The sequence below is a fragment of the Diplotaxodon limnothrissa genome, linkage group LG5, assembly GCF_057381915.1.
Source record: "Diplotaxodon limnothrissa isolate DT_005_m linkage group LG5, D_limnothrissa_male_GT1.1, whole genome shotgun sequence".
NCBI lineage: Eukaryota > Metazoa > Chordata > Actinopteri > Cichliformes > Cichlidae > Diplotaxodon > Diplotaxodon limnothrissa.
Window position 1 is genome coordinate 23405517 of NC_140600.1, and position 13249 is coordinate 23418765.

Sequence of the window (13249 nt, forward strand, 5' to 3'; positions counted from 1 at the left end):
AGGTGATTCACTATCGAGTCTGATTTCTAAATGTGTTTAATTGCTTTTCTCTTGTAAGGGAGCAGTGAGAAGTGGGCCATTGAATTTAGAGCATAATGAATCAAGGACAAGAGCAGGCTCTAAATTTCTGCTAACATGGATTCACTCCAGGCAATTAAAAGTGATTCATATTGCATGAGAAGCTTTTATTTGATCCCGTGGGATTAACAGAACACGGGACAGACTTTTTTGTCACCCCTTAAGAAATGTCACGATATATATACATGTATAAAGAGAGAGAGCTAAATAGATATAATTTAATTCAATCTGTCATTTAACAGAATTTTTTTTAGGAATATTTAATTCCTCTTTAAATGTTTTTTTATTTCACCCAAGGAGTTAACATCCACAGTAATTATCGCAAAATTAATCCCTCATTATTATTAGGACATTCGTTTTAAGGCTCTATGCATATATATTTTGAATAAGTATATTTGCATTCAAAGCAACTAACAATATCTAATTTAGGAATGTCACTTTTTCTGTGAAATTTATAACTATATTATTGTTTTTGTTTTTTAGGGTCACTGGATTGTTGCTAAGGTCCTCGCCTCGCCTTTTCTCCAAATCACTCGCTGTACCCCAGTTTTCGTTTTTTCCCCCCTCTCGGCTGTTGTCTGGGAACTGGAAGTACGGGACGGATAAACTGCTGTCTATCTGGACCAGTGCTGAAACCCCCTCTTCTCCACTGGTCAGGACTGTCCGACGCACACCTCGACCATGGCTACCAACGGGACCAAAGCCTCGGACGGACACGTCTTAACGGAGACGGTGAATGACGCGCCCACCACCACGCCAAACGACAAACCCAAAACCTTGGTGGTGAAAGTGCAGAAGACGAAAAAGGAGATACCCGAAAGAGAAACGTGGGGTGGGAAATTTGACTTTCTCCTCTCTTGTGTCGGATACGCAATCGGACTCGGAAATGTCTGGAGATTTCCTTACTTATGTGGAAAAAACGGTGGAGGTAATGAGGAATTCTTGGCAATTTTCAGATATCCACACACCAGAAGGAGCGCAAAGATCTCGACATTAAAACCTGACAGTTTGCCCAGGACTTCTTTATTTATAACAGATATAAACTGCATGTCCAGTATAACCGTGCGTAATTGCGCACAGACAAATAGCTGTGACGTGATCTGGGGCGCAGAAACAAAACACCCCTAATATGTTTTATTGGATTATGTTGAAAATTATTAGCATATCCTTTGTCGTCATTTACACACCTTTACTTCTCACCTTTCATTCAGGGGCCTTCTTGATTCCCTACTTTTTGACCCTCATATTTGCTGGTATGCCTCTGTTCTTTCTGGAGACGGCTCTTGGTCAGTACACTTCTATTGGAGGTCTTGGAGTGTGGAAGCTGGCTCCAATGTTCAAAGGTAAATTATATGTAAATTATATGTATTGTTAAGACTTGAAACTAAATTTTCTAAATAACTACTTTATTTAGGCATTCTAAGTGGACTTACATGTGTTCCTCATTTTGTTTTATTCAGCACAATTTGACATCACACCTTTATTTTCCATTGTTTCAGGTGTTGGCCTGGCTGCTGCTGTTCTGTCCTTTTGGCTCAATATCTATTACATTGTTATCATTTCCTGGGCTATTTACTATTTGTACAACTCCTTCAGTGCTGTGAGTATTTGAAATTTAAAGTCCTACATTTCTTAGCAAATGTAGTAACAGGGCACTAATTCTGAACCTTTAAGGGCCGAGATTTTCCAGATATAGCCCTGTCTGTATTGTTAGTACTATTACTTTCTAACCCTTTAATCATGAGGCAGGTGCTGTTTGCCAGTATCTCTTATATAAGGCCTCACAGCCCTTAACAGAGTATGACATTTATTACTTCCTTTCCCACATAATTAGTGCCTTACACAAGGTATTGATAAATGCATTTGGCGATGAAGCATTCACTGCTCTGAGAAAACCATGAAATCTCAGTGTCCCGAATGAGTATCGTGGTCTTGGCAGCTTGACAGCTAGAGAGAATAGGCAGTGGGAGAGTGCTCCAAATAAAAGAACCTGTGTGTGTCTGTTTGTGTGCGTTTTCCTTAAATTTCAGGATTTGCCGTGGCAGACTTGTGGAAATAGCTGGAACACAGAGCACTGCTACACCAACTACAGCATCACAGACACCTCAAACCTCACCAGTGCCGTTGTAGAGTTCTGGGAGTAAGCTGGACATTTCAGTTAATGTTATTAATAGGTTTTAACTGCACAGTAAGGTTAGAGGTTCCCTTATGTGCATGATCATTACATCATGGGTCAGAGTTAGATATGGCCATTTGCATATGATGACTCAGTGGCCATATCCGTTAATAGCAATCTACCCAGAATATCAGCAGAGGAGGAAAATCTGTGCACAAATGGATAATGGATGAGAAAAATAACGTGTGCACAGAAGCACAACTTCCTTTCGCTATCATACCTTTAAGCTTTAAGGATGAGAAAAAAGCCATCAAAAGACTCTTTGTGAATATCCAGATGCATGTAGGCACATTTGTGTATGCTTCCATGCATGCTACATATGTGACATCAAGGATGCCCTTGTGTATTGTAGTAAGACCCCTTTACTTCCCTCCAGACGAAACATGCATCAGCTGACCGATGGCCTGGAGAAGCCTGGGGAGGTCAGGATCCCACTGGCTATCACACTCGCCATAGCATGGGTCCTTGTCTATTTCTGTATCTGGAAGGGAGTCAGCTGGACTGGCAAAGTAAGTAGGAGAAGAAGGTACAGACATCAGCATAAACAATGAAAAAGCCAAATATAGAACTGGAACAACAGAACTTTAGATTATTGTTGAAATAAAGGGAGTTACTCACTTATTTTAGAAATTTTGTGTAATTTCCTGTTAGTGTGGGAAAAGAGCTTCACTGGTACACTGTCACAAAAAAGTTAAAAATCATACAAAAAGATTATACATGGACACATAGGCTATCCCTTTGGAATATCCTTTTATTATAAAGTATGTTGTGTTATATAAGTACCAACATTTTGCACAATGGCAAACAGCCCGACAGAGTTTGCATCATCTGTACACTGAGCTAAAGTATGAGATTTCTATTTGCTGTTGCTTGATCTTTATTTTGATGTCTGTTTTTTTCAGTATGGCAAAAGGAGTTTCAACAATTTCCTAACTTTCACAACAAGATCCTCTGCTGATTCATTTTTATGCAGTAGATGTTATCTTGGCTGGCATGATTAGTGTTGACTTTGACAGCACAGTCTGAAATTAGTTCAGATAAGGAGGGAAATAGTGCGCCGGGAGTGTGCTGAACCCAGTCTTTCTGGGGTCACTGTGCCTCTGGGAGATGGTTGACTAGGGCACTAAGCTGCTCTGTGTGGATGGTGCCTCAGTAACACAATAAGTTGATGAGATTAAGAACTTGTCGGTTTTCAAACTGCGCTCTTGCCTCAAATATTCTCGGGAGATCTTAAAGATGGCTTAGAGAGATTATTTTGCAGTAATCACGATTTTGTGCCCCGTAGGTGGTGTACTTCTCTGCCACGTACCCTTACTTCATGTTGTTCATCCTGTTTTGCCGTGGTGTCTCTCTGCCCGGTGCCATGGATGGAATCCTCTTCTATATCACACCAGACTTCAACAAGCTTAAGGAGTCTGAGGTGAGCTCGCTGCTCTTTCTGATCACGAATACATGTAGATATTCTGCAGCAGCAACCAAAATTAAGGTTGCTGCAGAGTATAAGATGAGCCCCAACTTGATGTGTTTTGGTTTTTGGGGTAATGTTTCAGGGTTGTTGTTTTTTTTAACATTATGTAGGTCTCTGTACCTACATGAATGGATGGGAACTAATAAGTCAACAAGATTCCAGATACATTTTCAGTGATTGCAGAGCTTTAACGTGAATGTCTGTGAATGATGTTTATAACCATGATTGTTCATTGCAAGTACCATTATTAGCACAGTTCACAAATACTTTCTTTTACAGTATTGATTATGAGATAATGTGTTTATTTCTGTAAAGACTGAGAAGCTGAGGTCAGATCACGATTCAGTGATTTGACAGTTGATCAAATAGCATCAGGCACGACAAAACAATGCTGAGGCGTTACAGTGCAGAACAAACAGTTTCCCTCTTTCTAGCATTTATGCACATGCTTTCATCAGAGAAAAGAGTCCTGATAATCAGTAAATGAATATAATCCTGGCCGGTTTTTCAAACAAAAATCTTCTTTTAGCAGCAATTTTTGCACAAGCACACTTACTTGAACCTCTTTTCTGTCTGTGTGTCAGGTGTGGCTCGACGCTGCCACTCAGATCTTCTTTTCCTACGGGCTAGGATTAGGCTCTCTGATTGCTCTCGGCAGCTATAATCCCTTCACCAACAACGTATACAGGTAGGTGAATAAAATACTGTTTCTGTTTATTTACAGCTTGAATTAAATGCCTGTTAAAAAATTACCATCTAACACCACTCACTCATATCATTTATTTATTTATTTTTTATATGGAGACCGTGCAGATGTCTCTTCCTGGGATTATTTTTGGTTTCCGTGACAGCATAGTGTCTGCAGTTTGTTCTATTTTGGGACTATTTGAGCCCCCTGTTATATCAGTTGTTTCATTATTTTGGCTCCACATAGTGTTTTAGATTCAGGTACACACATTTGGTGACTGTCAAAGGCTGTCACCTTATAAAATAAACACTGGCCATCTGCCCATTTGTCTCTCTAGTCGTAAAACTGCTAGAACTCACTGCCGTTTTATAAAATCAGGACATTATCAATGTATTCAGCTGTTGTGCCACTGCCAGATGCAAAATGGCTTTCCACCTTTCCCTTTCCACCCCACCCCCCACCACTCCACTCCCACAAGCCTCGCCACAATGTGTGACGGGTTGATAAGGAATTGATATAGGCGTGACAATGGCTGCAGCGTGCTTTGTCTCTCCCCTACAGAGATTCTGTCATTGTCTGCTGCATCAACTCCTTTACCAGTATGTTCGCCGGCTTTGTCATCTTCTCCATCGTGGGATTTATGGCCAATGTGACAAAGAGACCCATCGCTGATGTGGCAGCCTCAGGTAATTGCAATCAATGTTGAAACTCAATAGTAATAACAGACACAGGCAAAAGATAATATGACTACAAATACGGTGCAAAAAGTCAGCCATTGCAGCTGCTATAATTTTGAAGGGACAAATGATTTTTTTTACACTGTTGGTCCAGATTGCTGGGATTATTAGAAGGGAAATACTTTGCAAAAACTCTCTGTACTCTCAGTCCTTTACAAATACTCAGCTTTGACATTCAGTGTACTTTTTTCTCTCAATGACACTTCGAGATCAACTTCTTTTTTTTGTTTCTTCTTTTATCAAGTTTTACACTTTCAGTACTGTCATATGAGCCCAGTTTAAATTTATTGTTTTGACTTCTTCAGTCAAAACCAGATACTTTTAGCTGCTCCCTTATTCACAAGGAGTCACCACAGTGGGTAGCTCCCCATGTTTGATTTGGAAGATCTTTACATCTGATGCCCTGCCTGATGCGACTCATATAGAGTAATCTCCCAGGACAGGAATCAGGAGCCTATCACTTGTTAGGCAATTGTGAAAGCCATTACACTATGGAGCCACTACGTCATAGCCAAATACCACATGTTTTATTTGTGTCCCACTGTCAAATACAAATCACATTATCTCTGATATTTATCTTTTATCAGGACCTGGCTTGGCTTTTTTGGCATATCCAGAGGCTGTCACCCAGCTCCCCATTTCCCCTCTCTGGGCAGTGTTGTTTTTCTCCATGCTCTTGATGCTGGGAATTGACAGTCAGGTAAAGATATTTCAAGAAAAAATGTCTCCTTTTACCAATATGAAATGCTTTCTAAAATACTTTTCTAACCTTCAAATAAAAATGATCTAAGTTTTCAGTTTGATACTGCACTAATGTGCCAAAAAACTTACCATTGCTCTTTTGCTCAGATACTAAACCTTAGCAATGTTTTTATTGTGACAGAAATGTATTGTGTAACAGTTTCAACCTGATTCTGCAATATCTCCAGTTCTGCACTGTGGAAGGCTTCATCACTGCCCTGGTTGATGAATTCCCCCATGTCCTTCGAAAGCGTAGAGAGATCTTCATTGCAGTCGTCTGCCTTATTTCTTACATCATTGGCCTGTCCAACATCACACAGGTGAATATGAATGTGCACTAACTCTGAATGTGCAGGCATGTCAAACATAAGGGTTGTGGGCCAGAATCGGTCCTACAAAGCGCCCCCCATGGCCATTCATGCTGCACCACTGTAATTAAGTAACAAATTATTAAATAACAGATTTTTTTTTTTTTACTACTTACCCTGGAATGTCTGTATTTTACAGTAAGTCCAAAGTAAAAAAAACAAAACAAAAACAACAACAACAACAACAGGTCATTTAATAGGACATTTTCTGTGAATTTACCTTCTGTTTTATATTTACATTAACAACAACCAGACATTAACCTGATCAATGCCTGCATTTGTTGGGTTCATCTTTACACTTTGTAAAACAGTCATAGGGTCTAATTCTTGAGACTAACATGCCAAACTGATTCACAATATTTAGTATTTACTTGAGTACAAAAAGAGATCCCCCAACATCTACTAGCAAGATTCCCATGTGGTGTGATCTGGTCATTAAGGGCTCTGATTTGCATATCATATCAACATATCCTTGAGAAATGATAAAATGGCTTTAGTCTAGTACACGTTCTCTTCAATTTCTAAATATTCATTGAAACTGCTGCGCATATTCAAGGAGGAGGAACCCCAGCGCTTTGTTAATCACATCATAAGGTCACAAACAATTTATTAAAGTAACCTGACTGTCCGAGGAGGCGAATATCCCAACGTTTTCTCGACACATTCATTCTCCTTAGTGAATGAGCCTTTGTAGACAATTCATAAGCTTCTAACATGTCACCTTTACACTCGGACTGTCTACTGATTTCATTTTCGGGGCACATTTATCCTCCCCCAAAGGAAAACAGCCCTTTGTTTCTCCTGACCCCACATTCGCTGCTATTTCTGTACTCTCAGGACAGCCATACTTTGCAAATGTGATTCAAAAGCTTCAGTTGTTCCAAAATCACTAGTATATTTTATTATTTCCTCAATAATTTTAAGTCTTAGCATTTCAGTATTAGTCACAGCTCATTTATGAGTGAATGACCTCTGTGTACAAGACAAATTTTCCTGGGGCTTATGCACAGTGCGCTATTTTAATCCCATTTTAATCTACAAGAGCTGTTTTAACCCAATTATGACTGTAATTAAAATAGGTGTTTTAGTCTGTTGAAGAGAAATGTCATTGTACTTAATCATTTGTCTTTTCTACTATGCTGGATTTCAGATTTGAGTAATAAAATGACATTTGAGGGCTTAACACAGTTCTATAAACTATTGTTTACACATAAATATTTAGCTATCAAAGTTTATTTGAATATATTGGAATTCCAAACTCTGCTTCTTCAATTGACACACTCTGAGTCATTTCCCTCAGGTAACATTATGCTAAAAACACTTCAAAGATTTGCATCAGTTTGAAATGCAAGACAAAGAAAATGATAAGCAAGAAAAAAAAAACCAACGTGTCAGTAATATGCAATAAAAGCTTCTGCATCTCTTGAGCTATGACAATTCAAGAGCCTGCGCTGTTCCTCTATTCCAGTCACATTGGATTTCCATCATGCTACATGCACAGCACGTTATTTTATGGCAGTTATCCTAATCGCTGTTCCAGGCAGTATGAAGTATATCAAGCTTCAAAATGTAGAAGTGGACAAACTCCAAGAAGTCCTCTTGAGCTGGTCCCTAGAATGACTTGATAGCTGCAAGGCACTAAATGCTGGCACTGTAGAAATTTGAGCCATATTGGTACTGCGTGCACTGCACAGTAGGAGAAACACAGCTTTTCACAAAGAATCCATTTAGAGTTCTGAGTTCATCAGTTGGATGTTTAACCATTTATTCTCACTCTTGATGTTACTTCACTGCACTAGTTTAATACTCTCCCGCACATGCCTGTAAGTGCTTTTTCCATTACTTCTCCTTTCTCATCATGTTCTTTGCCTCTGTTTTCAGGGTGGACTGTACGTGTTTAAACTGTTTGATTACTATTCAGCTAGTGGGATGTCCCTACTCTTCTTGGTCTTCTTCGAATGTATCTCAATCTCATGGTTCTATGGTGAGCCAAACAAAAAGGGTTTTTTTTCTCCATCTTAGAACAGTAAGTGTTTTCTGTCTTTTAGCTGCCAATTTGGTGTCGCTACAATGCCAAGCTTTGACATCTAAGACTCAGATGGGAAACATATAAATCCACAGTGACATAATGATAAAAACAGCACTGATAATGTTTTTGGTTTTTTTGTTCCAGGTGTGAACAAATTCTATGACAACATTGAAGAAATGATTGGCTACAGACCATGTCTCTGGTGGAAGGCCTGCTGGGTTGTCTTTACTCCACTCGTTGTGGCTGTAAGTGCGGCAAGCACAAACATAACACAAAAGAAAAATAGTACTCCACTGTGGTCAGTATTTTATTTGAAGGCACTCTGTATATTGCAAATGACTTGAACCATACATTTAAGAAAAAGTATGCCATTGTTTGATGATTGCTTCTCTCTCTGGCTGGAGTCTATTTCTTTTCACTGACACTTGATTTAATGCTTGTGTTAACTTGCATTTAAGCACCATCATCCAATAGTGTGTCCCAACCACATCTGTATAAGACAATATAGGAAATAGTACAATTTGCAAAACTCTTATCTTAGCTTAAACATTATGCAGTTTGGTAGCATATTTGTAAGCATAATTAGATCTTTTCTCTTGTTCCTCTTGCGTACAGGGAGTCTTCTTGTTTAGTGCAATACAGATGGTTCCTCTTACTATGGGCGACTATGTGTTCCCTGCCTGGGGTCAGGGGGTCGGCTGGTGCATGGCCCTCTCCTCCATGATTCTCATCCCTGGCTACATGGGCTACATGTTCCTCACACTCAAAGGCACATACAAAGAGGTAAGACAAATATATTAATGCTTGACTTTTTTAATTGTATTTCACAAATTGTTATAATTGCCTGCTTTACACTACAAAAATTAATATCCTTTTCTTGTTAAGAAAGGAAGTGGGATGTTATTCTTTTTAAAGCTATGGTATAAATGCCAAGAGTGTACGGCTGACAAGTAGCTAAAGATAAACCAGCGTATAATGCATCACTATACCCACCTCTGAGCTTTTCACACATCTAGTAGCTTTACCCTGGACTCTGCAGCTGAATAAGCCACACTGAGTGTTTCAAGTGGATTACTTCTTATGCATGATTTTTTTGCACAAGCCAAACTGATATTAGCTCATACAGGATGTAAGGCGATCCTATATGCAGATAAAGAAAAATACAAGCCCAAAGGATTTAGTGAAAGATCCATTTACACCATGTACAGAAGTTTAGATAAATATTTAGGTCACCACAAATGCAGCCCGCTTTACCAGAATATACTAACCCATGAGCTTTATTACCTTTACTTTTTATTATTTTCATAATGGGCAGCTTTGAAAGTACTATGAAAGGATTATAATTAAGGGCCAAACAGAGAACCTGTGCAGGCACCAGCAGTCTTCTATTCTCCTTCTTCTTCTTTGTCCACTGGCAGTTCCCTGATTCTTTTTACCGAGTTTAATGGCTTTGCCACGAGTGCTCTAGGGCCACCAATGGTTCAGATTTAGCGGTATGTTTAGGCACATAACTTTTAAAAAACACAAATGAGGCAAATTAGCTACTCGTGGATTCCAAAGAATCTTAATATCACCATAACTTTGGGACATCTCATGAGTACATATTCTAGCATAAGGATGTTTATTCTCAGTGCATTCTTGTTCTCCTTTCCTAAGTCCTTATGAATTCTGATTCTGAAATGTGATTAGGTAAAAGAGATAGGATGTACTTTTGAAACACAGCCAGCAATGCAGCAATCACATTAAATTGTCAGTATATTACGCCTCGGGAGTGAGAACGGGCTGCATCTGACCAGTAGACAGTCGTACAATAATAGTAAAAACAGAAAAACATAATCAGAGTCAACCAATAGGCACAGAGGGCTTCTATTTCAGCCTATGCTTGCTCTGTTGTCCATTCATCAGGTCTGGCTGCACAAACTAGGCTCAAGGACTCAAATGGAGTTCACACAATACAAAGCATCAGACAAGTGGGTTGATTGTCACAGAACTGCTGCTGAGTTTTCCTTATGCCCAAGAAGGTCTCCTAGTGCCTCATTTCAGTGAATAAAAGAACAAGACATTCAGACAAAATTGGCATCTGCTGGGAATTTGCATGTGTGACCATCAATATTGCTAAAAGCTATGTCAACGCCTATAAGAAGGTACAAACTTGCAGTTTCTAGTGTAAAGCTATAGAACTGATCAGTTCTATAGCTTTAGTAGTGTTTTGTTTTTGTATGATGTTGGACGAAAGAGATATAGGACATAAACAAGAATTTTTGTGTGGTGTCTCTGGAAGGCCCCAAAGCCAGGATATGTCTCCTTTTCAACCTAATTGATGCAACCACCATGAGTGATTTCATTGAAAGGTTTAAAATAAATACAGGCTACATTTTTTTCTGATGTCTACAAATATTGTCAGAGGTGATCTTCAAAACAACCCTCTCTAAAGTTATCACATGGATTTTGACTTTTCTATCCATTTGCCCCTTACGGACAATTGATATAAAAAAGGAAATCATACTGTAGCACAGCATCTCTTTCATAAATTAACATCAGTCTTGGTGTACACACTATGCACTTTTTTCTGAGTCCCTAGAAGCCATGCAAATGGTAAAAAGAGGTTTTATTTTCAATCAGTGCTAACAGATACACCTTTAACATAATCAGATCAAACTGACATTGTGACTGTACCCTGCTGAACTTCTTGGCCCCCTTGTTGCCGCTTGCAGCTATGTTTTGTAATTAATTTTGTAATTTAGAAGCCAAAAGATGCTCCACACTGAAAGGGAAAAGGATGAGCATAGCGAGTGTGACTTTGCTCCATGCATTAAAACTGTACAGCACCACTGTAATTCAATGGTTTTATAATAAGTAAAACACACTAGCATCCTGGGCAAAGTAGTAAATTGTCATGAAGCGTAGAGCGGTGATAAAAGGATTAGTGAAATAGATTTTTAATTAGTTTTGTTAAATAATTTCTGATAGCTGTGTGCTGTAACAGTGACAATGACATACAACAGCCATGAAGTCCTTGGTAAATGACGTTTATACGCAGGGCAGTGCCACGCTGCATTTTTATTGACCTGATGTTACTAATCACTGTAAGAGAATACCTTTTCTGGTATACCATTTACATTAACAACTTCTTGATTTGCAGTCATCCACAGTGAGCCGAATAAGCAGGCTTACAGATAGTCTCTTAGTCTCCTCTGACAGATATAGCTTTATAGTCACCACTGACAGAATAAATGGGCGATAATTGCAGACAGTGGAACAGAGGCTATCAGAGGCGATGTGCAGGTGTCAGATCCTGCAGTAACAGCTGATGGCTGATTGTCTAATTGTAGCAATCAGCAAGTTGATTAGTGCTCTGCACCCAGGCGAACACTTAGTTTCACAAACACTCCATAAAAATGTTGACTGCAAAGCCCTGTTCTGACGCTGCATAGCTGAGAGCATTTTTTAAAGATTTAGTAAGTTTAGTAAGTTTGGCCCATGGAAGTTTGTTGGTGTCATTAGTAGGTTTCACTCTCTAAAGGTATATTAATTCATATAACTTTATCTCAGGTTGGAAAGCATCCAGTAGAAGAATGTTTACATTCAAAGCCTAAGGTCATTTATCCCTTAAGCTCACAGCTGCATAGCTCGTGTGGTTTGTTACAGCCTTTGGATTTGAACACTGACTTCTCAGCTCACGATATTAACTGTGGTACTGATCTTCTTCTCAGCGTCTGCGGATGATGATCAAGCCTTTGGTACTGGTGAAGGCTCAGGAAAATGGTCCAGACCAGCAGACAGAAAACCAGAATCAGAACCCTGCTACTGAGGAAGCCTACATCTAAAAAGGTCTGATCTCTGTCTCAACAGCCAGACTGGCACTCCACAATAGAAGAAACGTAATCAAGGTTGGGAACAACCACTAGACTTTTATGTCTGCTTTTATTCACCTACCTCCTGGGGACATGTGAAACCAACCTGATTACACAGTTATTTTTAGGGGGTTTTCTGTATGTTTATTTGTAAAATACAAAGTTATAAAACTTATGATGACAAGCAAATTATCCAGCAAAGTTATTGTGATATTATGAATTTCATTATGCAAAAAAGTTAGCCTTTTTAGAAAAGGAAATGTGACTTAGTAAAATACTGTATATTGAATATATATAATTAAAATTTGGAGGCCCATGTTGATTCAGTAGTAATGTGCTTTGAGTAATCTACTAAACTCCAACTATTGTACAAAAGGGTTTATCGGTAAAATGCATTTTGCATGTCCATGAAATAAATACATCAAAATAAATGCCGTGTAGTAGATGAAAACACAATTTGAAAGTTAGCAAAGTGGAAATGGAATATTGAGCAATTTAAGGCAAAGACAATGTGGGAACATGCAACAGGTAAGGCCAAATTTGCTTTTATTTTTAAAACAAATTTAACTAGACTATCAATCCCCTGCAAATCCTGCACTTCACCTGAAATGTTTACTACCCGTGTCTGGGGATACAACTGAAAAGCACAAGTACAGTATGGAATTTCTAAGTGTCCAATTTATTTTTGGCATGAGTGAAAACTGTGACCACAGCAAAAATAACATATATAATACATAGCAAGAGACTGTTATAATTGTTTCTTTGTTTTCTAAAGAACAATAACTTTGTATGTTGTCCAAATCTTTTTTGTAGAACAAGTTTTAGGTTATTTTCTATGTGTGTGAGTGAGAAGGACCAAATTAATGCTCTGAGACTGCTGACCCACTGAGCATTTATGGATTAAATAAAGAGTCTAATTAAAGTAATTATTCGAGAATCCCCTTTTGACTCGGTATAGAGCAGCAGGGTAGTGAAAAGAGCAGTCGCCCACAAGCACAGTTTGAATCTGTAAACTAGTACCTCTAAAAATAAAGGCGTAGCCATTACAAAACTCCTACATGTGCACTTCTTCTGGAGAGTAAACATTTGGAAAATGGTGACTTTTCTTCA

The 13249-nt window shown here is 38.8% G+C and overlaps 1 protein-coding gene across 1 annotated transcript; it reads left to right on the forward strand.

Annotated features, from left to right (window-relative positions):
- The first annotated feature begins 759 nt into the window (after positions 1-759).
- slc6a1b (solute carrier family 6 member 1b) lies at positions 760-12112 on the forward strand. The gene is made up of 14 exons (XM_085353301.1): positions 760-1006; positions 1290-1421; positions 1578-1678; positions 2109-2218; positions 2631-2763; positions 3540-3674; positions 4307-4410; positions 4972-5096; positions 5735-5847; positions 6077-6208; positions 8138-8240; positions 8430-8530; positions 8901-9068; positions 11999-12112. The coding sequence occupies exons 1-14, from the start codon at positions 760-762 to the stop codon at positions 12110-12112; spliced, it is 1818 nt and encodes a 605-aa protein (XP_085209427.1).
- Positions 12113-13249: the final 1137 nt, after the last annotated feature.